Source organism: Tachyglossus aculeatus, chromosome 21 (assembly GCF_015852505.1).
Source record: "Tachyglossus aculeatus isolate mTacAcu1 chromosome 21, mTacAcu1.pri, whole genome shotgun sequence".
In the NCBI taxonomy this organism is placed as follows: Eukaryota; Metazoa; Chordata; class Mammalia; order Monotremata; family Tachyglossidae; genus Tachyglossus; species Tachyglossus aculeatus.
Genome location: NC_052086.1, coordinates 61,913,130 through 61,940,555, shown reverse-complemented (window position 1 = coordinate 61,940,555; position 27,426 = coordinate 61,913,130). Strand labels below are relative to the sequence as shown.

General features: G+C 51.7%; 1 protein-coding gene across 3 annotated transcripts in view; it reads right to left on the bottom strand.

The window, feature by feature from the left end:
• Window positions 1-4,787: 4,787 nt before the first annotated feature.
• Window positions 4,788-27,426, bottom strand: part of LOC119942223 (lysosomal alpha-glucosidase-like) — a 49,205-nt gene continuing 26,566 nt past the window's right edge. For all 3 annotated transcript variants that reach the window (XM_038762876.1, XM_038762875.1, XM_038762877.1), the window contains exons 4-20: window positions 25,901-26,066; window positions 25,093-25,189; window positions 23,584-23,703; window positions 21,953-22,071; window positions 20,894-21,025; window positions 18,942-19,052; window positions 18,212-18,325; window positions 17,707-17,791; window positions 17,213-17,330; window positions 15,857-15,990; window positions 13,980-14,131; window positions 13,107-13,255; window positions 12,745-12,886; window positions 12,253-12,351; window positions 10,327-10,491; window positions 9,115-9,261; window positions 4,788-5,797 (exon numbers count right to left, since the gene is read on the bottom strand). In XM_038762876.1, coding sequence (XP_038618804.1) covers window positions 5,735-5,797; window positions 9,115-9,261; window positions 10,327-10,491; window positions 12,253-12,351; window positions 12,745-12,886; window positions 13,107-13,255; window positions 13,980-14,131; window positions 15,857-15,990; window positions 17,213-17,330; window positions 17,707-17,791; window positions 18,212-18,325; window positions 18,942-19,052; window positions 20,894-21,025; window positions 21,953-22,071; window positions 23,584-23,703; window positions 25,093-25,189; window positions 25,901-26,066 — 2,113 coding nt within the window. In that variant the 3' untranslated portion in view covers window positions 4,788-5,734. The remainder of the gene's footprint in view (window positions 5,798-9,114; window positions 9,262-10,326; window positions 10,492-12,252; window positions 12,352-12,744; window positions 12,887-13,106; window positions 13,256-13,979; window positions 14,132-15,856; window positions 15,991-17,212; window positions 17,331-17,706; window positions 17,792-18,211; window positions 18,326-18,941; window positions 19,053-20,893; window positions 21,026-21,952; window positions 22,072-23,583; window positions 23,704-25,092; window positions 25,190-25,900; window positions 26,067-27,426) is intronic.

Genomic DNA, 27,426 nt, shown 5'->3' with positions numbered 1-27,426 from the left:
AAGGGGAAGAAGGGGGTCTTGGGGCGGCGGGAGGGAGGAGTTCTGGAGGAGTGCAGGGAAGAGGGGGGTCTAGAGGGGGGGTGGGGGAAGAGGGGGGGTCTGGGGGGGCAGGGAAGATGAGGTTATGGAGGGGGCAGGGAGGAAGGGGTTACGGGGGGCGGGAAGAAGGGGTTATGGAGGGTGGGAGGAAGGGGTTATGGGGGAGGCAGGGAAGAAGGCGTTACGGGGGTGGGAGGAAGGGGTTCTGGGGGGTGCAGGGAAGAAGGGGGTCCAGAGAGGGGCGAAGAGGAAGGGGGTCCAGAGGGGGATGGGGAAGAGGGGGGCCTGGGGGGGCAGGGAAGAAGAGGTTATGGGGGGGCAGGGAGGGAGAGGTTATGGGGGAGCGGGGAACAAGGGGTTCTGGAGGGAGGCAGGGAAGAAGGGGTTCTAGAGGGGGGTGGGGAAGACGGGAGTCGGGGGGGGCAGGGAAGATGAGGTTATGGAGGGGGGAGGGAGGAAGGGGTTCTGCAGGGAGGCGGGGAAGAAGGGGTTCTGGGGGGCGGGAGGAAGGGGGTCTGGGGGCGAGGAGGACGGGGGTCTAGACGGGGGCGGGGGGAAGGGGTTATGGGGGCGGGGAAGAAGGGGGTCTAGAGGGAGGTGGGGAAGATGGGGGGTCTGGGGGGGCAGGGGAGAAGGGGGTCTACAGGGGGGCGGGGAAGACAGGGGGTCTACAGGGGGGCGGGGAAGAGGGGGGCCTGGGGGGGCGGGGAAGAAGTTATAGAGGGGGCGGGGAGGAAGGGGTTCTGGGGGTGCAGGGAAGAAGAGGTTATGGGGGGCGGGGAGGAAGGGGGTCTGGAAGGCGTTCTGGAGGCTGCAGGGAAGAACGGGTTATGGGGGCGGGGGGCGGGAGGGAGGGAGGGAGGGAGGAAGGGGGTCTAAGCCCGAGGGGGAACCGGGGAGAGGTGGGGCGAGGGGACGGCCCGGGGGGGAGGAGCCGGCGGGGAGGGGCCGCGGGGGGCCACGGGGGGGAGCCTGCGTCCGGCCTCCGCCGCTGCCCCGGAACCGGAAACGCCCCTAACGCCGGCCGCTCGCCGCCGGAGGCGGAGGCGGAGGCAGAGGCGGAGGCGGAGGCGGCCGCGGCTCCGGAACCGAAGGAGCGGGGCGCGGCCAGCCAGTCGGACCCGAGGCCGGGGACACCGCCCGCCTCCGACCGCCCCCGCGCGCCCCCTGTCGGCCGCCCGCACCCCTGCGTGGCCCGATACTCACCGTAGCGGTAATCATCATGGCATTTGTTAAGCGCTTACTATAATAATAATAATAATAATAATGTTGGCATTTGTTAAGCACTTACGATGTGCCAACCACTGTTCTAAGCGCTGGGGGTGGGGGGGGGGATACAAGGTGATCAGATTGCCCCCCGTGGGGCTCCAAGTAGGAGGCCTTCCCAGGCTGAGCCCCTTCCTTCCTCTCCCCCTCGTCCCCCTCTCCACCCCCTCATCTTACCTCCTTCCCTTCCCCACAGCACCTGTATATATGTTTGTACATATTTATTACTCTATTTATTTTACTTGTACATATCTATTCTATTTATTTTATTTTGTTAGTATGTTTGGTTTTGTTCTCCGTCTCCCCCTTTTAGACTGTGAGCCCACTGTTGGGTAGGGACTGTCTCTAGATGTTGCCAACGTGTACTTCCCAAGCGCTTAGTACAGTGCTCTGCACATAGTAAGCGCTCAATAAATACGATTGATGATGATGATCTATTCTATTTATTTTATTTTGTTAGTGTGTTTGGTTTTGTTCTCTGTCTCTCCCTTTTAGACTGTGAGCCCACTGTTGGGTAGGGACTGTCTCTATATGTTGCCGACTTGTACTTCCCAAGCGCTTAGTCCAGTGCTCTGCACACAGTAAGCGCTCAATAAATATGATTGATTGATTGATCCCCATTCTACACATGAGGTAACTGAGGCCCAGAGAAGTGAAGTGACTTGCTCAAAGTCACACAGCTGACAATTGACGGAGCCAGGATTTGAACCCATGACCTCTGACTCCTAATAATAATAATAACAATAATAATAATAATAAAAATAATGGTATTTGTTAAGCGCTTACTATGTGCAAAGCAATGTTCTAAGCACTGGGGGGTACACAAGGTGATCAGGTTGTCCCCCATGGGGCTCCCAGTCTTCATCCCCATTTTACACATGAGGGAACTGAGACCCAGAGAAGTGAAGTGACTGGCCCAAAGTCACACAGCTGACAATTGACAGAGCCGGGATTTGAACCTGTGACCTCTGACTCCCAATAATAATGATGGTATTTGTTAAGCACTTACTATGTGCAAAGCACTGTTCTAAGCACTGGGGGGTACACAAGGTGATCAGGTTGTCCCACTTGAGGCTCACAGTCTTCATCCCCATTTTACAGATGAGGTAACTGAGGCACAGATAAGTTAAGTGGTTTGCCCAAGGTCACACAGCTGACAAGTGGTGGAGCCGGAATTCGAACCCATGACCTCTGACTCCCAAGCCCGGGCTCTTTCCATTAAGCCACGCAAGAAGCCAGGTGGCCTGGGAGTCAGAGAGTGCGGGACTGGGAAGCAGGGGACCTGGTAATCCCAGATAATAATAATAATAATAATGGTGTTTGTTAAGCGCTTACTATGTGCGAAGCACTGTTCTAAGCGCTGGGGGGGGGGATACAAGGTGATCAGGCTGTCCCACGTGGGGCTCACAGTCTTCATCCCCATTTTCCAGAGGAGGGAACTGAGGCCCAGAGAAGTGAAGTGACCTGCCCAAAGTCACACAGCTGACAAGTGGCAGAGTCTGGCTCCCAAGCCCGTGCTCTTTCCGCGGAGCCACGCTGCTTCTAATCATAATAATCATAATAGTAATAATGATGGTATCTGTTAAACGTATATTATGTACCAAGCACTGTTCTAAGCGCTAAAGTAGATACAAGGTAATCAGGTTGTCCCGCGTGGGGCTCACAGTCTTCATCCCTATTATTATTATGGTATTTGTTAAGCGCTTACAAGTGCCAAGCACTGTTCCAAGCGCCAGGGTAGATTCAAGGTAATCAGGTTGTCCCACGTGGGGCTCATAGTCTTCATCCCCATTTTACAGATGAGGTAACCGAGGCACAGAAAAGTGTGACTGGCCCAAAGTCACACAGCTGACAAGGGGCAGAACCGGGATTAGAACCCACGACCTCTGACTCCCAAGCCCGCACGCTGTGCCTACCGCGCACTCCTCCCTGGAGGGAGGAGTTGTTGTGCCTCATTTCTACAATAATAATAACAATAATAATAATAATTGTCATGTTTGTTAAGCCCTTACTATATGCAAGGCATTGAACTAAGCACTGGGGTGGAGGCAAGAAAACCAGGCTGGACATATTCCCTGTCCCATTTAGGGTTCACAGACTTAATTCCCTTTTTACAGATGAGGCCACTAAAGGCACAGAGACGTGAAGTGGCTTGCCCAAGGTCACACAGCAGACAAGTGGTGGAGGCAGGAGTAGAACACAGGTCCTTCTGACTCACAGGCCCAGGCTCTACCTACTAGGCGATGCTGGTTGTTCTGACGATTTTGACACCTGTCTCCATGATTTGTTTTGTTGTCTGTCTCCCCCTTCTAGATTGTGAGCCCGTTGTTGGTTAGGGATTGTCTCTATGTTGCCGACTTGTACTTCCCAAGCGTCTAGTACAGTGCTCTGCACACAGTAAGCGTTCAATAAATAGGATTGAGTGAATTAATGGTATAGCATAGCAAATGGGACGTAGTCCCTGTCTCACTCTCCCAGGTGCTTCATGGTAAGTGTGGTGTTTGTGCCAAGCACCATGCTAAACACTAGGGTTGATTCAGCGTAAGTAAATGATGGGATATAGTCCCTGTTTCACTCTCCCAGGTGGTTTATAATAATCGTGGTGTTTGTTAAGCTCGGACTTTGTGCCAAGCGCCATGCTAAACGCTGGGGTTGATACAGCATAAGTAGACGATGGGACATGGTCCCTGTCTCATACGGGGCTCCCAGTCGAAAATGAAAGGAGAACAAGCACCTTATCCCTGTTCTACAGATGAGGAAACAGACACGGAGGCATTAAGCGACATGCCCAAGGGCAAACAGCAGCTTAGTACAACCTTCCACACCAGGGAGGTGTGTGGTAAATGCTACTGATCAGTTGATCAATCCAACCCCCACTAAAGGGACTCCTCCCTCTGCCCATACAATGGCCCAGCTCTTCAAGATGTGTTTGGGTCGGAGCTCAACCCTCCTCTGGACCCTGATGCCTCTGGTTGTTGACCATTAAGTCTCCGGGCACCCCATCCCTCTTAGGTAGAGTGTTCCACCCCCTACCAGTTTCCACCCCCTCTACCTCACTTTGTGGTAAACCCCCTGTGGGCAGGGAACCTGTAGTTCCTTTGTACCTCACAAACAGCACAGGGCAGCGCCCGGAGTAGGTGCTCGGTAAATACCATTTGTCCCATTTTGTCCGACACGGCAGATCTGTAGACATCACTGAAGATCAATGTCCCATGCAGTGGGTAGCAAAAAGATTTCCTTCTTCAGATCCTTCCAACCCTCCTCCCCGCATCCCCCAGGGACTCGGGGCAGGCAGCTCAAAACAGTTAAAGCTCAGGGGAACGCCAGCCAATTAACTGCTATGCCTCTCTGGCACCTTCTTCCAAGGAGTCCCCGAATTCAGCGGCATCACAGCCATACGGCAAGGGGCTCAGCCCCATTTTGAGGCCCCACCTTAGATACGGCCACATTTCGAGAAAGCTCCAAGAAAAGACACTAGTTCAGGTGACAGAGATGTAAACGTTCCCTGGGAGAGCTTTATTTGTAAACCTCTCTAGTTATGCAGTGTACTTCCAAGCACAGGAGGCTCCTTCAAGAGTCCACGCTGTGGGCTCCCTGTCCACTCTGTGGGCTTCTGGCCCACGCACTCCAACATATCTGGACCGTTGAGCCTAAAAGTCCGAATGGCAATTACACTCTCCCCTCTCCCTTGTTCCCCGAGGTGGCTGGGCGAGGGTGAGAAGGGGAGGGGCGGTTCAGCTCGGCCGGAGGCCAAAACATGCATCGCCGAAGGTTAGGCTGAGGGGCACCCGTGATCGGTCCGATAATCTAAGCAGCTTTCCAGCCTCCGTCCCAGTGAAATGGGCAGCGGACGGTGGGCACGGAAGGGTAAAGTGCTTAGGAGTTAGAAGTGGAAAAATCCCTGTGGTACTGGCTTCATAGAGCCCTCTAAGGCAGAAGGAAACTGGGGAATCAGGGAATCCAGAGGTTTAGCAATTGGACAACCACAAACATACAAGTGTGTGCACGCACGCACACACACACAATGAGTGTTGTCCTTCATACTCAAAGGAGACAATACTAATGGCAAAATTCAGCTGTGGGTGCCAGTACCAGGACAACATTAAGGCGGCTGCAGATGCCACAGTCTGGTTTGGGGAAGAGGAGGGATTTCCCCTGAGCCGGGACCAGGAGATCTTCCAGAAACTGTTTAGGGATTCTGGACAGACTGAGCTTCAAGTTGGCATTTTCCCATACATACTCTGCTAATACACGGTTGGGAGGGTACTCGTGTTCTTCTCCATCCCTCCCACACAGACGCAGACAGACACACGCACGCACACACACACACCCAGGTATATGAGGGCACACTGGAGGACGGTTTCTTCAAGAACCAGCTTTTTTTTGCCTGGTTTCCATCCAAATCCTGGGGAGCCTCTGGGTTTGCCTTTCACATCCACCTAGCAGAGAAGGGCTGGCTGAGGTTCAGATTGAGGCCGCTCACGTGGAGAACCTGCGAGGTGGAAAATACAGAGTTTCGCCATAACGTGTGTTTTCAAGTCTCATCTGGACTCTCTTCTAGACTGTGAGCCCGTTGTTGGGTAGGGACCGTCTCTATATGTCGCCAGCTTGTACTTCCCAAGCGCTTAGTACGCTGCTCTGCGCACAGTAAACGCTCAATAAATACGATTGAATGAATGAATCTGGGACAGAACACGACTAGGCAGGTGAGGGAAAGCTCTCCCGGCCTGAGCCTGTTTGGGCTTGGCACGCTGTGGTATCAGAGGAATGGCCCAAAAGCCCACCCCCGGGCACACGGGCACAGAGTGAGGATGGGCGGTACTAAAGGAGGAGTGTTCTTTAAAGTGATGTGTCTTGGAAGCACTCTGATGTGGTGGGAGAAATGGGCAGACCACCAAATCCATTTCAGTGAGTGACACTTCCCAGCAGCCGGAGAACAGCCAGAGGTAAGTGCTTTTGGCCTTAGACACCCACCCAATTTAGCTAAGATTTGCGTCTGAGCTAGCTCCACACTGGGGCCTCTTCATTCTCACTCTTTAGCATGACTTTTGGCAGTCTATCCACTGGACCATTTGAGAAGCAGAGTGGCCTAGTGGAAAGAGCACAGGCCCAGGAGTCAGAAGAACCTGGGTTCTGATCCTGGCTCCACGCCTTGTCTGCTGTGTGACCTCGGGCAACTTCTCTGTGCCTCACCTGTAAAATGGGGATAAAGACGGTGAGCCCCGTGTGGGACACGGATTGGGTCCAACCTGATCAGCTTGTATCTATCCCAGCGCTTACTACAGTGCCCGGCACATAGTAAGACTGTGAGCCCGTTGGTGGTTAGGGACCGTCTCTAGATGTTGCCGACTTGTACTTCCCAAGCGCTTAGCACAGTGCTGTGCACACAGTAAGCGTTCAATAAATACTATTGAATGGTGAGCCCACTGTTGGGTAGGGACCATCTCTATATGTTGCCAACTTGTACTTCCCAGCTCTTAGTACAGTGCTCTGCACACAGTAAGCACTCAATAAATACGATTGAATGAATGAATGAATAGTAAGAGCTTAACAAATACCATCACAAAAGGAGGGGGTGGTCCCCAGGAGAAGAAATGCAGCAGCAAGTATGTGTGAAGCACTGTTCTAAGTGCTGGGGGTGATACAAATGATCAAGTTGGACACAGTCCCTGACCCAGAAGGGGCTCACAGTCTAATAGGAGAGATAACAGGTATTTAATCCCCATTTTACAACTGAGGAAACTGAGACACAGAGAAGTTAAGTGACTTGCCCGAGATCACACGGCAAGCAAGGGTCAGAGCTGAGATTGGAACCCAGGTCCTCTGACTCCTGGGCCGTGCTCTTTCCACTCAGCCATGCTGCTCCTAATGCTGAGGAGGGCAAAGACTATGGGAAGAGGCTTACAACATGAGTGTGTGTGTTGGGGGGGAGGGAGGGGAGTTGTAGATGGAAGGGGGAGAGAGTCCCTGCCCTCCACAAAGAAGAAAGCATGCCGGGACCCAATTCCAGGTCCCGCAAAACCTGACAGAGCAAGGATCTACTAAAATCACATCTCCTCCCGGGAGCCTTCCCTGACTAGCTTCTCATCTCCCCACCCTCTTTGCCCTTCCTTCTGTGTTGCCTAGGCATTCGAGTCTGTACTCACATCTCCTCCCGGGAGCCTTCCCTGACTAGCTTCTCATCTCCCCTCCTTCTTTGCCCTTCCTTCTGCGTTGCTTAGGCATTCGAGTCCATACTCTTTAAACAATTTGATACCTCTCCCCCAACTCCACAGCACACAGTAAGCACTCAATAAATACAATTGATTGATATATTCGAATCTATACAAATCAAGCAAAAACTCCTCACTCTCGGCTTCAAGGCTGTCCATCACCTCAACCCCTCCTACCTCACCTCCCTTCTCTCCTTCTCCAGCCCAGCCCGCACCGCTGCTAATCTCCTCACTGTGCCTCGTTCTCACCTGTCCCGCCGTTGACCCCCAGCCCACGTCCTCCCCCTGGCCTGGAATAATAATAATAATAATAATAATGGCATTTATTAAGCACTTACTATGTGCAAAGCACAGTTCTAAGCGCTGGGGAGGTTACAAGGTGATCAGGTTGTCCCACGGGGGGTTCACAGTCTTAATCTCCATTTTACAGATGAGGGAACTGAGGCACAGAGAAGTGAAGTGACTTGCTCAAAGTCACACAGCTGACAGTTGGCGGAGCAGGGATTTGAACCCATGACCTATGACTCCAAAGCCTGTGCTCTTTCCACTGAGCCACGCCGCTTCTCATGTGTGTGTGAGGAATGCCCTCCCTCCACACATCCGCCAAGCTAGCTCTCTTCCTCCCTTCAGAACTCTACTGAAAGCTCACCTCCTCCAGGAGGCCTTCCCAGACTGAGCCCCCTTTTTCCTCTCCTCCTCCCCATCCCCCCGCCCTACCTCCTTCCCCTCCCCACAGCACTGGAATATATTTGTACAGATTTATTACTCTATTTATTTTACTTGTACATATTTACTATTCTATTTATTTTGTTAATGATGTGCATATAGCTATAATTCTATTTGTTCTGATGATTTTGACACCTGTCCACACGTTTTGTTTTGTTGTCTGTCTCCCCCTTCTAGACTGTGAGACTGCTGTTGGGCAGGGACCGTCTCTATAAGTCGCCGACTTGTACTTCCCAAGTGCTTAGTACAGTGCTCTGCACACAGTAAGTGCTCAATAAATATGATTGAATGAATGAATGTATTCATATCTTTATAACTCTGCTTCCCCTTTGAATCAGTCGATCAATCAACCATATGTATAGAGTGCTTACTATGTACAGATCACTGTAGTAAGCACTGGGGAGAGTACAATACAACAGAATTAACAGGCAGTTTTCCTGCCCATAATGAGCTTCCAATATAGGGGGAGAGACAGATATTAAGATGAATTATTTCCTATTAATTTTCATTATTTATTTTAATGCCTGTCTCCTCCGCTACATTATAAGATCCTAAAAAGCCAGGGTCCGGTCTACTGACCCTACAGTACTCCTCCAAGCCCTTAGGACAGTGCTCTGCACACAGCAAATGCTCAATAAAGACGACTGATTTGGATCCTAGAGCCATAAGAGCACAAAGTGAAGAGTGGAAAATGATTACTTGTACCTACCCCGGCACTTAGAACAGTGCTTACCACACCTAATGAGCCCTTAAATACCACTAAAAAAAGTGTGCAGTAAAACCATCAAGTGTGAGCTCTGTCACTCCCAGCTAAACTGGTCAGGGCGTCAACGGGATGATAGAAAAAAGAGAAGTCGGGGCCAGAGCTCACCTGGTTGTCCAGATAGGAGAATGGAGTCTCTTGGCCATTCACAGTGACTTCTTTGGGCCGGTCTTTCACCCCGTAGACGGTCAACCCATCTACTACGAGGTACGTGGCTTCTACGTTGCAGTGGAGGACCGTGGATGTGAACACATTCTGGGAGCGAGAGAGTTTGGGGGAGTGAGGTCCCTGGGCTTGGGGCTGGGGCCTCTGCCCCGCTTCCGTTCCCCTGCCGAGCGGCGGTTTGAGGAAGGAGCAGAACAGGGATCGATCCATCTCTGGCCTGGGCTGGGACGGTCCCCAGGGCAGCTGCAGACCGACCCTGCTGCCCGTGACCTCCAAGATGTTGGTGATCTGTTTTCTGGCCGGGTCGGCATGACGATAGCAATCACAATAATAACGGTATTTGTTAAGCACTCATTATGAGTAGATACAGTCCCCATCGGACACAGTCCCCATCCTACATGGGGCTCACCGTCTACTTGGGAGAGAAAACGGGCATCGGATTCTCATTTTACAGATGAGGAAACTGAGGCCCAGAGAAGTTAAGCGACTTATCCAAGTCTGCACAGCAGGCAAGTGGTGGAGCCAGGATGTGAAGCCAGGTCTTCCAACTCCCAAACATGTGCTCTTTCCACCAGGGCCAGGCTGATGTCATCTCAGCCTTGGTAAAGGCGCAGGGCTAAAGAAAGCAAGGATCTGGGGAACGAGGGATCCCCTTAAGAAACTGCCTTTTGAGCTGTAAGAGTCTGCCTGCGAGCTTGAAGAACTGCAGCATGGCTTGGTAGAAAGAGCACAGGCCTGAAAGTCAGAGGACCTGGTTTCAAATCCTGGCTCTGCCACTTGCCTGCTGTGTGACTTTGGGCAAGTTGCTTCACTTTTCTGTGCCTCGGTTCCCTCAACTGTAAAACGAGGGGGAGAAGATACTTGCCCATCATCCTACTTAGGCTTTGAGCCCTCTGAGGGACAGGGACTCTGTCTGACCTGATTAACTTGTATCTACCCCAGCACTTAGAACAGTGCTTGACACAGAATAAGGGCTCAACAGATACCGCTATTATTACTGTTATTATTAGTAGTAATAATAGCAACAGAGAGTGAGAAGAGGATCAGTGACAGTGTACTGGCCCCGGAGGGAAGAGGGATTTCCTGCTGTGGAGAGGAAGTGTGTCTTGGTGGGGGAGAGGGGCGAAGGAGGGGAGCGGACAGGAGGCCACTTACCTGAGAGACATTGAACACCAGATAGGAGTAGTCACCCTGCTCAAAGGTGTTCAAACTCTCCCCATCATCCCAGAACAGGTCTCCCCAAGCAGTGCCCTGCTGGGACAGAGCAACCAACAGGCTCAAGGGATTGCCACTGCTCACCCAGCTGGTGGTGGCTGGTCTCTAAAATGGGAGGGAGAGAGGGAGAGACAGAGAGAGACAAAGACAGAGAGAGAGAGAAGGAGATCAATGGACGAATGAACCTGATCAGCTCCCACGGCACCATCCAGCGTGGCTCAGTGGAAAGAGCCTGGGCTTGGGACTCAGAGGTCATGGGTTCTAATCCCAGCTCCGCCACTTGTCAGCTGCGTGACTTTGGGCAAGTCACTTAACTTCTCTGTGCCTTAGTTACCTCATCTGGAAAAAGGGGTTGAAGACTATGAGCCCCATGTGGGACAACCTGATTACCTTGTACCGCCCCCCCCCCCCCCCCCCCAGTGCTTACAACAGTGTTTGGCACATAGTAAGTGCTTAACAAATGCCATTATTATTATTATTATTATTCCTTGTTCACAGGGCCACCGGCTGGCCATGGGAGACCACAAAGCCAAATAATAGTAATTGTGGCATTTGTTAAGCGCTTGCCATGTGCCAAGCACTGTGCTTAGCACTGGGGTAGAGACAAGCTCAGCAGAACTACCACAGGTTCCATCCCACCTGCTAAAGAGTTGGAACAGTCAACTCAGGGCAACTCATGCTTCTTGGGTCAACAAAAGTTTTCTTATACTGGGGAAGGAGACCAGCTGCTTCCTACTGCCATCAGGGACCAAACAACATCTTCAAAATTCAGCATGGGAAATTCAGATCAAATGTGATGGAACTCTGTCCTGACAGCGAGGGCCTTTAGGCACCAGATTGGGTGACTGAGGGAGGAGCTGTATCTGGATGTCTTTAAACTGGAAGGGCTCCTGCATGGAGGCAGGGGGATGGACTAGATGGCCCTTGGAGGGTCATTCCACTTTTTTTTTAATGGCATTTATTAAGCGCTTACTATGTGCAAAGCACTGTTCCAAGCTCTGGGAAGGTTACAAGGTGATCAGGTTGTCCCACGTGGGGCTCACAGTCTTAATCCCCATTTTACAGATGAGGTAACTGAGGCCCAGAGAAGTTAAGTGACTTGCCCAAAGTCACACAGCTGACAAGTGGTGGAGCTGGGATTTTAACCCATGACCTCTGACTCCAAAGGCCATGCTCTTTCCACTGAGCCATGCTGCTTCCCCACTTGACCACAATGAGATTCTACCAGCCGATAGCTGTGAATCCTTCGCTCGGTCCGGTCTCCCCTCCATCTTCCCTATCCAAAGATACACACCGCTCCCTCTTCCTCGGACCCCATTGCTCGGGTTCTGTCTCCATCTTCCAGCCAATTCCCTAAACTCCTTATCGCCTCCCCAAACAGTATGCTTTAACCTCAAAGCCCCTTCACACTGCTCCTCCCTCCTCCCTATCCCCAAGGTCCCTCCCCAAAGCCATGACTTCTTCCAGTGCCCACAGCTCTGACTTCTCTCCGTCCATCTCCAGGTGACCTTGGCCTCTCTCTCCCTTTCTCTGGGCAGCCTGACCTTTTAGATTGTGAGCCCACTGTTGGGTAGGGACTGTCTCTATATGTTGCCAATTTGTACTTCCCAAGCGCTTAGTACAGTGCTCTGCACATAGTAAGCGCTCAATAAATACGATTGATGATGATGATTAGCCCTCACATAGGAAAGTGGATGCTTGCCCAGACTCCCCCGGCTGCCAGCCTACCCAGGACCCAGCCCCAGGGAATCGAGAATCATATTCACGAGCGACCGCTTCAGGGCACCGGGTCATTCACACCTCACAGACGCCCACCCAGGAGGGAGCCTGGGTCCCTCCACCTACCTGCCGACACCTAGGCCCTACCTGGGTAGGGATGATAGCTCCTTCCCGGACGTGCACATTTATGTGATCCAAGGGAGCTGCCATCTTGAGGCTTTCTCCCTGACTGTACAGAGACGAGCCCTGCAAGAGAGTGGTGAGCAACAGGCCCTTTCAGTGCAAAAAGTGCACTTATACATACACACACACACATATACACACACACACTGTGGCTCGGGGCAGGAACATCCCTTTCCTCATAAACTGAGACAACTGGAACGCTGTTTGAGGTAGGGGTGTTTGGGCAATTGCTACTGCAGCGAACCCGTGGGCCGGAGGAGGAAGGAAACAGGAACGCTGTCCTTCCTGGGTCCGGGATGGCAATGGAGAGCCACGGTGGAGCCGGGTCGGCCCATCTGTGGTCCCTGCTGGTGACCCACCATCTCCCGGGGCTCAGTTGCTCCCCTCCTCTCTCCCCCACAGACCTTTTCCATCCCATCTCCGTCCTCGGCCGAGCGCCCGGAGACGACCGCTCACCGTGTAGTAGTCGTACCACACGCCACTGGGGAAATAGCCAATCACCGCATCGACCCCTGCCTCCAGCACTGGCGTCACCAAGAGGCTGCGACCCCACAGGAACTGCCGATCGAGGGAGTAGGTGACGATGTCCTGGGGGAACCTGGAAGGCGAGGATACCCCCCGTCCCCCCCAAAAGTGAATTTGCCCTCCCAGTTCACCCACCTTTTGGGAGTTCACCCCACTCCCTTTTCGGGTTCTGTGGCCTGGGTTGAGGCGGGGATGTCCCCCTCCCCAAGGATCCTCAGGGTCACGATAAAGGGGATGCCTGGCCCTCCCAAAAGCCCTTTCCCACCCCCAGTTTGGCCCAAACCCAGGCTCACTCGAAGAAGAGGGGGCGCACCACAGTGTCCCCCCAGCGATGGGCCCGGTGGAAGAGCGTATAGAGGAAGGGCAGCAGGGTGTAGCGGGTCAGCAGGGCCTCCTTCATCGCGGTCCGGGCCAGAGGGCTAAATACCACTGGATCCTGGGGCTGAGAGGAACCGAAATAAGAAGGGTCCGTCAGCCAGCTCGACCGGAACCTCACTCGCAGGAAACTCCTGCCCAGCTGTACTTATTTTCTCTCCCAACTTCGCTCAGGCCCTTCCTCCTCCTTCCAGCCATCTCTGGAAGGGGATGTGAAGATCTCAGCTGGAAGGGCTGAGGTACCTCAATAAGCTAATCCAGTGCCTGTGGGAAATCACTGGATGCGGGAAAATAACAATAATAACAGTGACATTTGTTAAACACTTACTATGTGCCAAGCACTGCGCTAAGAGATGGGGTAGATACAATGTAGTCAGATTAGATCTGTCTCTCACAGGGTTCATTCATTCATTCAATCGTATTTATTGAGCGCTTACTGTGTGCAGAGCACTGTACAAAGCGCTTACAGCCTAAGGGTGAGGGAGAAAAGGTATCGACTCCCCATTTTACACTTGAGGGAACTGAGAAGTTAAGTGACTTGCCCAGGGTCACAGCAGACAAGGAGCAGAGCTGGGATTACAACCCGGGACTCCTGACACCCAGTCCAGTGTTCGCCCCACTACAGGCCATCCAGTCCACGTTCAACTTCGACTGAGACTCGGGGCAAGATTCTCCAGTTTCCCTATCTCCGGCGGGCCCGAGGAGTCAAGCCGGGCCACGCCAAGCCCTGCTGATGAAGGTCGGGCCCTCAAAATGCTAAAAGGCAACCCAGATGGGTCTCCCAGCATTACCTTCTCGCCTTGGGTGTTGTGGTTCCGGGCAAAGGGATAAAAGGCTCCCAGCTGCATCCAGCGGGTGCACAGCTCCTCGGAAGTGGAGCCCGAGAACCCACAGATGTCCGCTCCGATCAGGGGGATCCCAAAGAGGTTGAAGTTGAGTAGACCTGGGGAAGGAGAATATGAGAAATGCCTGCGTCTACCAGCTCTATTGCATTGTACATCCACACATGCTCAGAGCAGGGCTCTGCACACAAGAAACACTCAAGATATCCACGTGCCTGATTGGCAGATTGACTGACAGCACAGTGAACAGCCTGGGTCTGCAGGACAGAGGTCTCTAAAAAGGCCCGAGGCAGACAGTCATCGGCCAATAGCCTGAGACACTGGGGCTCTTGCCTCTCTTCCAGGGCCCATGCTCTCTGTCTTTTGGTAGCCCATTCTATTCCTTGCTCCCTCCCCTTTCTCCCTGGGGGATCACAATCTCTCTCCCTCTCCATCCCACTCCCCTCTCTACAGGGGCCTAATTTTCCATCCCCTCAGAATACAGCAGGCTCCGCTGAGCCAGCCTTTTCCAAAGCAGCATGCATCCGGGACCCACTATGTGGAGACTGCCAAACTAGGCATTTGGGAGCAGGCAACAGAGATACAAGGCACACATGGGCCCAGCCCTCGAGGAGCTTACAATCTAGTTGGGGACAAAAGCAGGTGCAGTTACAAAACACAAAATAGGGAAAGCCAGACTGGAAGAAAAAGACAGGCAGAAACACACTATTTCTCCCCAGGTCCTTTTGGGACACCCGTCTAATTCAGTACATCGTCTCTTACCTTCTTTTTTTTTTTAATGGTATTTATTAAGCGCTTACAGTGCTTTGCACATAGTAAGTGCTTAACAAATGCCATTATTATTATTATTATTACAATGTGCCAGTCAGTCTCCTAAGCGTTGAACCTTTTAAGGTTTGAAGGGCTTTCCGATACGAAAGGTGATGGCTCGTCAACAAAATGGGAAGGACTCCCCCTTCCTATCCAACAGATCACCACTCTCCCCATCTTCAAAGTCTTACTAAAAATCATACCTCTCCAAGAGACCTTCCCTGACTCGTCCCTCATTTCTCCAATGATTTGCTCTCCCTTCCCAGAGAGGAAGAAATCTAGGTGACTTCTGGCTGCCCCGTGGGAAACTCCAAGGCTTAGAGATCCACCCTGCTTCCTGCTCTTCCTCTTGCCAGGTGCAGGAAGTGGGATGGGGCAGTTCGAGGCATCCGCCGCCATCCCCAGTGAAGTCGGATGGCCACCCCGTGGCTCAGTGGAAAGAGCGCAGGCTTTGAAGTCAGAAGTCATGGGTTCAAATCCTGGCTCTGCCAATTGTCAGCTGTGTGACTTTGGGCAAGTCACTTAACTTCTCTGCGAAGCAGCAGAACTTCTCTCTAGAGAAGCAGCGTGGCTCAGTGGAAAGAGCCCAGGCTTGGGAGTCAGAGGTCATGGATTTGAATCCCGGCTCCACCACTTGCCAGCTGTGGGACTTTGGGCAAGTCACTTAACTTCTCTGTGCCTCAATCCCCTCATCTGCAAAATGGGGATGAAGACTGTGAGCTCCACTTGGGACAACCTTGATTACCTTGTATCCCCCCCAGCGCTTAGAACAGTGCTTGGCACATAGTAAGTGCTTAACAAATACCAACATTATTATTATTATTATTATTATTATTATTATTATTATTATTGTTATTCTCTGGGCCTCAGTTACCTCATCTGTAAAATGGGGATGAAGACTGTGAGCCCCCCGTGGGACAACCTGATCATCTTGTAACCTCCCCAGCACTTAGAACAGTGCTTTGCACATAGTAAGCACTTAATAAATCCTATCATTATTATTATTATTATCCTACCTGGGATTGACCAGTACATGTCCTTCCACTCGCTCCTGTTATCACCCAGCCAATGCCCTGAGTATTTGCCCTGGCTGGGGAAGGTGGAGCGGGAGATCACAAACGGGCGCTTCCCCCGGATGGAGATCAAGGCACTGAAAGACAAGAATGAGTTGGGCCTTAACAGGAGGAGCGGTAGAAGTCCTAGTAGTAGTAATAAGAAATAGAATTATTAAGCACTTACAGCAAGCCAAGTCCTGAACTAAATTCTGGGAAAGAAGTATATGGGAAAGCTATAGACACAGTCCCCGGGCCCCAAAGGACTCATAGTCTACAAGTAAGGGTGAAGGGGGTGGAGGTGGGCCACAGTCACCTAAAGAAAGATGAAACAAAAATAGAAGAGAAGTAGCACAGTCTAGTGGAAGGAGTTGGGGCTGGGGTGTCAGAGGACTTGGGTTCAAAATCGAGGCTCTGCTAATGGCTCGAGCCAGTTGGACACCAGAATTGAAGCTTCTTGCATCCGACCCTGGGATCAGGGGCAGGTCCAGGAGCAGAACCGCCGGAGCAGCAAGTGACTCAAATCTTTCACTACTGGGCCCTCCCCCAATCGCAAAAGAGCTGGCTTCCCCAGGACCACCAGCCCCAGCCCCTAAAATTGTCTCTGATCGGGGGCCCAGGTTTTTTCTTACCTCGAGTGCCCTAACTGAGCTGGAGCTGCTCACCCACAAAGCACTCAGTACTTCCTAAAATCTAGAGGAAGTAGCACCCCCAGCCTGTAAACCTGACTCTATAGAGCGGAAGACCTCCTAACCAGCGCTTAGTACAGTGCTCTGCACACAGTAAAGGCTCAATAAATACGATTGAATGAATGAATGAATGAACCACAATGGTAAGCTCAGGCCCTGAAACCATCAAGTCACTAAAGGGAGAAAGCAGCCAAGGTGAATAGAGTGAGTCTGACCCACACTGCCAGCAAGAACGATGCCAACCCAGAAGGAGAAACTCATTCTGTTTGCCCAACGTGGCTTCTTCCTCTTCTGGGAGTTCAGCCAAGCATACGGGCAACTCCTCTGGGGATCCGAAGCCCTAATCCAGCGCCTTCCTTGCATGGCTGAAAGACCAACTCCCTTCCAGAAGAGATTAAATCCTCTTCCCTCCGACTTGGACTGGGAGCCCCACGTGGGACAGGGATCGTGTCCAACCTGATTATCTGTTTCAACCCCAACACGTAGTACAGTCCCTGGTACATAGAAAGTGCTTAACAAATACCATAATGATGAAAAAAAAACCCCAAGATCCTCAAAGCCTCTGGCCTACACTGTGTTCTCTGCTTTCTCTTCTCCCCCACCCAAGAAGTAAGTCGCTTCCAGGTCTCACCTAGCTGTGGCTTTGGCTTCCATCAGTCCATAAAGGTTGTGGAGGTTGTAATGCGTAGAGGTTCTTTGCTCTGCAGAGGCACAGACGGTCTTGGCAAACAAGGAGCCTCCCAGCACCGCTTCCAGAAGGGGAAGAGACAGGGAAGGTGAGAGAGATTCAACTTCTGATCACAAAACAACTTCCCATCTATATAGTACAGTGCTCTGCACACAGTAAGCACTCAATAAATATCATTGAATGAAAGAATGAACTTGAGATACGTGGTGCAGCCCTGTAGGTGAGGCCCAAGTGTCCCACCTGGATAAGTTTCCCTTTGGCATTAGCAAGCCATATCAAAGGCCCGGGAGCATGATGGGAAAACCCACAGGGGGGCCAGAAGTGTGGGGAAATACTGAGACAGCCTTCAGGGGGACAGAAAAAATATAGTGAGAAAACGCAAAGACTATGAGATCTCCACATATATCTCATGGGTCGCAACTCATTTTCTCTCTTACCTGGTTTGTAGGGCGGATTGTCCAGTTCTCCAGGAGGACAACCATTCACTGATCCATCCTTGAAGTTGGAAGGTTCATTCATGTCCTAGATTCAGAAAAAGTTATCGTGTTCTTCCAGGAAGACCACACACTCGCAGTTCATTGGGACTAATCAGATCTACACTGTGATTCCTAGAATTCAGCTTCAATCAATGGGTGGATTTAACCCTCCCCATGATCTTCCAGACTATTTTCTTCAAGGGACCTAAAAAGTATACATGTCTAACCTCGAGATCTGGGATGCTTTATATCTTTCAGGGCCTCAGAGTTGACTATAGGAATTATTAATCCATAGGGCCTGCCACGTGCTAACAGCGTGGCTCAGAGATTTTATATTCCCAATCGACTTGGGCAACCATGACCAGAAAGTGGGCTTCACACTCCTCAAAACAAGCGCGGGGGCGATGGCAAGATCCGTGCCCCAAAATCAAAGCCAGGGACCCGGAAGAGAAAAGAAGAAACTTACAATCCAGAGCCCATCGAAAGGAACTTGAGTATGGAAGTGCTTCAGGTTATCCAGCCACCACTGATGAGTTTCCGGATTGGAGAAGTCAGGAAAGGCAGTGAGCCCTGGCCACACCTGCCAGATCATCCAAGAAACCTAGGGTAAGTGCCCACCCCACCCACCCTACTTCATAAGCCCCCAGAAAACATAATCTCAGGGCAGCCTTAATGTTCCCAAAGCTGAAAAATGTACCTTACAACTCTGCCAGATCCCAGAATCACCTTATTCTCAAAAGACTGGAATCGCCCAGCATACTGTGTATTTGTACTTGTCCTTTACTCTGTTTAAACGTTTTAGTGTTTCACTGTTCCTAACGGCTCTGTCTCCAGTCCTCCCCGTACCACCTGTATTCATAGATTGGGAGCCCCTCAAGGGACAGGAGCCATGTCTGATTCTGAACTGCAGACTCTTTCCCATCACTGAGTACAGTGCACTCTTCACAGTAAGCACTTAATAAATTCTATTACTACCACAACCACTACGCAGACTCCTAAAGTTGGAAGTGGCCAGGAGAGCCGTCTCATCCAACCCCCTGCCTTCAGGCAGGACTGCTGGCAAACCACCTGGGTAGCAGCATGGCCTAGCGAACAGAGCCCAGGCTGAGGAGTCAGAGGACCTGAGTTTTAATCCCGGCTCTGTCACTTGTCTGGGGTGTGACCTTGGGAAGAGACGCCGCCCGACTCCCCCTCACCTGACCGATGAGTGGCTGCCCTTGGGTGGTGTTGATGAAGACTCCTCGGATCAGACCTTCGTCATAAGGAGGGTAAGAACCCTGGGGCTGAGTGCTGCTGATGCCAGGGTCCTGAAAGGTACAGGAATGTGGAGTGACCCCCTTGGGTCTTTTCCTCAGAAACCCCACCCCACCCCGAGTCCTAATCCGGAGCTCAGAGGGCCTCTGCCAGGCGCTGCTCCAGACCCCTCTGATGGGACGGCTGCCTTGAGCGAGAGGAGCAGAAACCTGTTTAACTGCCTTCAGCAATTAGCTCCTTTTCACAAGGAGGTGTGGAATAGCACAGATGGAGCTCAAGAGGTCCATGGCAGTTTTGGAAAAATCTCAGGGCCACAGTCGTTGGCGTTTCTCGGTAGGGGAGTCAGGATCGCTGGGGTCCTGGGATCGGGCTCTCTCTGCCCAGCATTCCTTTCCTGCTTGCACCTCCAGAGCCCCCAGTAGGCTCTCTGGCTGGAAGTCGCTCCTATTGCACTAAGCTGCATTTCAGGGACTCCCTCAGCCACCTAGCTGAGGCCCCGGGGTGTGACACGTGGCCAGCCCTTGGGAAAACACGGAAAGCAAAGAGCAAACAAAACACAGCCACCTCTTTAAAAGAAACCACTAAAGAACATCAAAACACGTCAAGTTGAAGACCGAAGAGCAGAACTAGGTCCTTCCAGGAAAATCAACTGAGACGGTTCAACTCAGAAGTCAAAAATGCCCCACTTGTGCCAGCACTGTACCCCATTCTTGTCTGTTTCATCGCTGACCCCCTTCCCACATCCTCCCCCTACCCAAAAACTCCCTCCCCCTCCATATACGCCAGACCACCACCCTCCCAACCTTCAAAGCATTACTAAGGTCACATCTCTTCCAAGAGAACTTCACCGAACAAGTCCTCTTTTCCCTGGCCTGCTCCCCATTCTGCATCATCTTGGCATTTCGATCTGTGACCCCTGTGATATTCGCCCCACCCCCAGCTCCACAACACTTGCGTACAAATTCTATAGATCTTTAAATTATGTTATAAATTATTTATTCATATTGATGTCTGTCTCCCCCTCTAGACTGTAAGCTCATTGTGGGCAGGAAACGTGTCTGCTAATTCTGTTATATTGTGCTCTCCCAAGTGCTCCACACATAGTAAACTCTCAATAAATATTATTGATTGATTCTATTTTTTTCCCTCATGAACCAGGCCAATCTACAGTGAATGCCTAATCCACCAAATCAGGGGGCCTTTCCTGAAATTCCTTCAAGTCTCAGGCCTAGAGGTTTGTGCCCGCTCTTTAACCCAACCCAAGTGGCAGAATCACAGACCAGGTGGGATGATTAGCATCAGGAGGGTAATAATAATAATAATAATGGCATTTGTTAAGCACTTACTATGTGCCAAGCACTGTTCTAAGCACTGGGGGATGCAAGGTTATCAGGTTGTCCCACGTGGGGCTCACAGTCTTAATCCCCATTTTACAGATGAGGTCACTGCGGTTCACTTGGCCCACCTTGTATCGTCCCACCTGACCTGGGGCGGGCAGCAAAGCTAAAGGTGGAGCCGCTGAGAGTGAGACTTTTCGGAGCTCAGGGTGGGTACTGCTGGGTGGCTCGGGGGCAGAGGGTAAGTGTGAGAACTGCAGCACTTAGAACAGTGCTTGGCACATAGAAAGCTCTTAACAAATACCATCATTATTATTATAAGGTACCAGGCAGGTCACCTGTCTACATGTTTTATTTTGTTGTCTGTCTCCCCCTTCTAGACTGTGAACCCATTGTTGGGTAGGGACCGTCTCTATGTGTTGCCGACTTGTACTTCCCCAGCGCTTAGTACAGTGCTCTGTACACAGTAAGTGCTCAATAAATATGACTGAATGAGTGAACGCAAATGAACTATCCTGGTAACCCTGCAGATCTCCCCTTCACCAAAATCACAGTACCAGCATCATGACGTAGTACTGCCCATGCTTGTGGAGGTCAGCCACCAGCTGGGGAAGTGTCCCAAAGTTCTTGGGGTCAAAGGTGAAATCCCGAAATCCTTCCATATAGTCAATGTCATTCCACTGAGCATCCTGCCAAGAGAAGATGCGGAAATCAGGCTGCGAGCAATGCCCCTCTTCTCCTCTTTCCATCCTTTTCCCCTTTTGGCCTTCCGCTCTCTCCCCGGATCTAGTTTGGCTTTAATAGGTCAGTGTCTTCACGGGGATTTTCCCATCTGCATCTACCTGTCTTTAACTCAGCCAGGAAGGCCTCTGCTTTTGCACGTGATTTGCCGGTACATTAACGGCGTGTGTTCTAATGTGTCTTAGCTATGTAGGTGGACTCTGAGGCCGCTTTAAATTCTTGGGCCTCTCCCTGCCCCGTCGGAAGAGCACATCTCTTCACCACAGCTGCTGGGAATTTGTTCTAAATGGAGCGAGCAGCAGCTCCCTCAAGCTGGCCAAGGGGGGCTGGTGGCACCCTAGTAGTGGGTCCCTTTTGGTCAAGGGCACTGAACCATCCACCATTTTGCCAGTCAAGTGTCGCTGACAGTGATAGATCATACCGTTTACTCTCAGGCAAAAGACTGGCTTTTTCTTGATTATTCTCTTCTCTGGTCCTTCGCCCCAGCTATGCTTCGTCCACCAGGCCGGAGGCAAGGGGTAGAATCCCACAGACTTCAGGGAAAAGTCAGGGGCTGCTTTTCAGAGCCATTATTGGGTCCCACAACTTGCCTACCCATGGCAGCACCTGCTCTCTCAGGTGTCGGCAATCTTCCTGCTTCCCCCCATCAGCATCCCAAAACAGATGGGGAGTCCCTTCTAGGGAAGACACGGCAGAGTGCCCCCCTGCCTCAGATTGCCCGGATTCCCACCCTGGCCCCTCCGTGCTTCAGGATGGGGTTCAGTCATTGGGCTGGATGTGGCCCGAGCACCATTTTGGTTGCCATCTAGCTTCTCTGACTGTGCCTGGGGGTAGCCTGGCTGGCCCGCCCAGCCCACATCCCGGGCTGGCTGTACCTGAGGGATCCGGTAGTTCCTCATGGCTCGGACTGTCTGCCAGGTCTCGTTGCTGGTCCCGTACCCCCAGCGGCACAAGTGAAAGCCCAGTCCCCAGAAAGGTGGCATGGCAGGAAAACCTGGAACAGAGACTTTCGGTCAGAGGGCAACCGGGGCAGTTCCCAACAGGATAGAGTGGAGAACAAAACCTCCAGAGATCTGAGCACAACCCCAGCTCTGGAACTGCCAAAACAGGGCCTCTTCTAGGGAAGACACGACAAAGTGCCCCCCTGCCTCGGATTGCCCGGATTCCCACTCTGACTCCTCCGTGCTCCAGGATGGGGTTCAGTCATTGGGCTGTGTGTGGTCCGAGCCCCATTTTGGTTGCCATCTAGCTTCTCTGACTGTACCTGGGGGTAGCCTGGCTGGCCCAGAAGACCCAGAGAGGGAGGGTCCATTCACCCCTGCACCTGCTGGGCCCCCCTCCCAGATGGGAAGAAGATATGCGTACTGGATAATATCAGAATATTTGAAAAATAGACAAGACAAAGTAAATGAAGTAGAACCATGCCCAATAAGGAGTTCCCTTTTCAAAGATATTGAAATCTTTGGGTCTGCTGTCCTTGATTCACACAGCTGGTCCCCTTCCTGCTGGCATTGGTACCCATCACTTCACCAAAATTTCCTTACGGGAAGGAGGAAAGGCAGCTCACATAGTCTAAAGATGATCTACTGATGATGATGATGATGATAGCATTTGTTAAGTGCTTATTATGTGTCAAGCACTGCTTTAAACACTGGGGTAGAGACAAACTAATCAGGTTAGACAAAGTTCCTGCCCCACATGGGGCTCAGTCTTAATCCCCACTTTACAGATGAGGGAACTGAGGCCCAGGGAAGTTAAGCGACTTGCACAAGGTGGTAGAACACGGGTCTGGGCGTCAGAAGAACCCAGGTCCTTCTGAGGCCCAGACCCGTCTTCTATCCACTAGACCATGCTGCCTCCCCAGGTCTACTGCCCTCTTACCCTTAAGTTGCAAATTCCCCTGCAATCCCCCACCCCAGAGAAGAGTCAGAGGGCCGAGCAGGCCGTAGAGAGACAGGAACCAATGGATCTCTGCCGATCAGTATGTCTGCAGATAAAGCCATTGGCCCACCGCACACAGAAGAGATTGGACAGTGATCATGTTAATTTGATCCACATAAGCAAAGGGGGTTTTTACCTTGAGTTATCTGGCTGGGGTGTCTGCCTGGATCAATTTAACCAGATAATTATAAAATTTTATCTCCACCTCACTTGGTGTGCCAAGCTATGCTTAAATATGTGGGGTGGGAGGTGGGAGAAAGGAGGAGGAGAGAGGGAGGATGGAGGAGGAGAGAGGGAGGATGGAGGAGGAGAGAGGAAGGACGGAGGAGGAGAGAGGGAGGACAGAGGAGGACAGAGGGAGGACAGGGGAGGAGAGAGGGAGGAGAGAGGGAGGAGAGAGGGAGGACAGAGGGAGGACAGAGGGAGGACAGAGGAGGAGAGGGAAGGAGAGAGAAGAGGGAAGGAGAGGGGAGAAGAGGAAAGGAGAGGAAAAGAGAGGGGAGGAGAGAGGAAGAGGGAGGAGGAGGAGCACAAGAGAATACCCAGGCACCAGAGTGGCACTTACCTATGACCTCCTGGTACTGCTGGATGACAGAGCTGGGCTCGGGCCCCAAGAAGACATAGAGATCCAGAATCCCCCCAACAGTTCTCCAAGTCAGGGCAGGAGCCGGCTGCAGCGCTACCTCTGCATAAAGGAATGACCCAGAATCAGTGCTATCTCTCTCCCTGGGGTTCAGCTTACTTCAACAGCATGGCTTTCTTCTTCATCTCAACTGGAGGACCAAATCGATCAGAGAACCTCGAAATCCTGATTCTGGGCACTGGCCTGGGGTCACACCATCATCCATCCTCGCTCTGAAATGCCCAGCCCCAGGGAACTGCGGGAATCACCGAGAAAGACTACCAAGGCCTTTCGAGCAGGTAGACTGCCTGAATTCCTGTTGAATGGCAGAAACCCATGGCAGCCCAGCTGAGACGGATCCAACAGAGTTGCTGGCCAGACACGATTATGTGATGTCACGACCCTGCTGAAAGCAAACGCCCTGGCCAGGATGGGCTCCCGGCTGGACGGCCAGAGGATGCCACCCGTCGGGCTGCACAACTGGCCCTGGAAGACCTCTGCCCTCTAGGAGCTGACTGCCAAGGCCTCAGCTGGGAGCAGAAGGGCCCAGCTGTGCAAAGAGCAGACTGAAGCTGCACAGGAGCACCACTTCCCATCTACTCTCAAAAGCGCTTCAGCTCTGGTATAAAGTGGAGAAGAAACATTGGAGGGGTGGGGAGAAGGATCCAGTGGGAGCTGCGGGGTAGGACTGAATGAGGGGAGTTGGGAGAGGGAGCCAGACAAGGTTAACCGCTCAACAATTGCTAAAGAGCTTGACCCAAACCAGGAAACAGATGTCTAGGCTCAATGTGTTGCCCAACCACAATTTCCCTGAATTGCCAGTATCCTGAGTGTCCTGGTAGTAGTAGTAGTAGTATTTATTAAGCACTTGCTGAATGCAGGGCATGCTACTAAGCTCTGGGAGCAAATAGGCAGGTGGGAATTAGACAGTCCTTGTTTCTTGAAGAGCTCTCAATTTAAGTCCTCTCCAGCAATGGAGGCTGGAGCCCCCATCCCCCTACCTGGAACAGGGAAGCAGCATGGCCTAGTGGAAAGACCACAGGCCTGGGAGCCAGAAGACCTGGGTTCCAATCCCTGCTGTGTGACTTTGGACAAGTCATTTAACCGCTCTGTGCCTCAGGTTCTTCATCTGAAAAATGGTGATGCAATACCTGTTCTCCCTCCTATTTAGACTGTGGCCCCCATTGTGGGACAGGGACCGTACCTGGCCTGATTAACATTTACCTACTCCAGTGCTTAGAACAGTGCTTGATACATAGTAAGCACTTAAATATTATAAAAGATCCCCAACCCCCCCCACCCCAAATCAAACAAAAGTCCCCCAGTTCTGCTACAAGTTCCCACAGATTCTTCCCTGGGATTCCTGAGATAACGTGGAATCACTATCCCAGTAAGGACTCCGCTTCCCCTCAGACCTCGGCCCTTCCCAGGGCAGTGGGCGAGGACACTTACCCATGGCATTGCTATTCAGCAGGAAAACCCCGTGTGACGTTCCGGTTGGCTCCATCCCCAGGTAGAAGGGGTGGGCCCCGTACAGGTTGTAGGACTCCTGAAGGAAGAAGCCTTGTGAGAAGACCGGGTTTCATGTTCTCTACCCAGGCCCCAAAGAGAAAGGATTGTGGTGGGGAAGGAAACTTGGAAACTTGAGGTATTATGGAGGAAAAACCAAGATGAGATTGTAGATTGTAAGCTTCTTGAGGGCAGGGATTGTGTCTGCTCCCTCTACTGTCGCTCTGCACTTCGTCCGAGCTCAATAAATACCACTGATTGACAAGAGCCGTTGACAGACTAAACTCCTTGCCCCCCACTAACACAGCAGGAATCCTCATCTGGAATCCTAACTGTAAGGGTGATTAACCGTCGAAACACTCTGCTAAAAAAGGCTCCAGAACTTCCAACCCCGGAGGGCTCTAAAAATAGATTAGACAACCATCTATCTGCCCTAGATGGTCTAGGCAAAGCCTAAACCAAGTAATCTCCTCAAGTCCCTTCCAGTCCTCTCGTTCTAGGAAATTAAATATGAGAGCCCAATCTTGGCAACCCCCTTCACTCCTGGGGGACTCCACTCTGGATGAACCACACGAACAGAATACAGGGCAGCAAATTTTAACCACCCTTTCCCGCCACCTCCAGAATGCAAATGGCCCCACACAGCAGCTCAACTCCTCTAAACCAGAGGTGGCCGGTAGATACAGATGCGGGCCTGTAGCTAGGAGGGGAGGGGGCGAGGGGCTTGGACTGGAGGATTGAGGGCTGCTACCATAGGGGGGACATCCTGAGCCCAGAGAGTCAGGGTGGTCCAATTCAGCTGGTGAAGGAAGCCATGGCGGTGTTCTCCGAGCCCATAGACAAATTCAGATGGGAGGAGAGTGGAAATCTGGAGAAACTGGTCAGCAAAGATGAGCGGGGCCACGCTGCTGTTCAACCTGCAGAAACAGAGGGAAAGCACAGACAGGGAGGGGACTGATGAGAAAGGTACTTGTGCTCTGGTACAGTCAATTCACTCATTCAATTGTATTTATTGAGCGCTAACTCTGTGCAGAGCACTATACGAAGCACTTGGGAGAGTACAATACAGCAGAGTGGGTGGACGCATTATCTGCCCGCGACGAGCTTACAGTCTAGATGGGGACTTAGTGCAGAATCGCCAATATCCCCCAGTGCTCCTTGCCTGTAAAGTAGCAGAAGCAACGGTATTTACTGAGCACCCACTGAGTGCCAAGCACTATATTAAACACTTGGGACAGTATATCGGAAGCCTTAGAAATGTCTCCTGCCTACCAAGAGTTGACAGTCTAATGTGGGTTGGGGACAGAATGACATAAAAATATTAACAAGTAATGGTAGCAGTAGAAAGAAAAGGAATCAGATAGGGAGTAGAACGCCTATGTCAGGATGAAATATCAGAATCAATACATGGCCAGATGTTGAGTAGACAAATGTACACAAGTGACAAGGATGGGTATAAGACACATAAGGGCTAGAGGTGGTTGAAAAACAGGTCTAATAATGGAGAAAAAGAGCACACAAGTGAGTGCAAATAGATTGGAGGGGAAGGGAAAGGAAATGGCAGAAGTTAGGGGAAATTCTTAGGGAGAGATTGAAGCCTTAAGACAGAAAAGGAGGGGGTAGGTGCAAAGAAACTACCAGGGGGCAGCTGAAGGGACAGGGTGAGGTAGAGAGGGAGAGACTAAATCAGTCATTCGAAGCTTCTCAGCTTCTCCACTACAGCCTTCAGCCCCCCTTCACCAAAGCACTTCAACTGATTTGCCTGCTATATTTAGAAATCTCTTCACCCACTGCTCCAACCCGGCCGCCACCGTTATTGGGTTCCAGAGCCCATGACTCAGCACGGTGGGGGAGACCCTGACTTTCATGAAGGCGGATGTGGCTGGTCGGGGCCAAGGCCTTGACCCAAAAGCTGCATAGATCCAATCGTAATCTCAATGTGGCCTAGTGGATAGAGCACAGGCCCAGGAGTTAGAAAGACCCGGGTTCTAATCCCAGCTCCACCGCCTGTCTGCCGGGTGACCTTGGGCAGGTAACTTCACTTTCTTGTGTCTCAGTTACCTGATCTGTCAAATAGGGATTAAGACTGTGAGCCCCATGTGGAACAGGGACTGTGTCCAACCTGATTATCTCGTATTTACCCCAGGACTTAGAACAGTGCCTGGCACATAGTAGGTACTTAACAAATACTGTAAAAAAAAGAGGAGGTTTCAAGTGCTTCCTGGGCTAATTCAAGTTTCTAATCAGATCCCTAAACCAGAGATCCCACCATGGGGA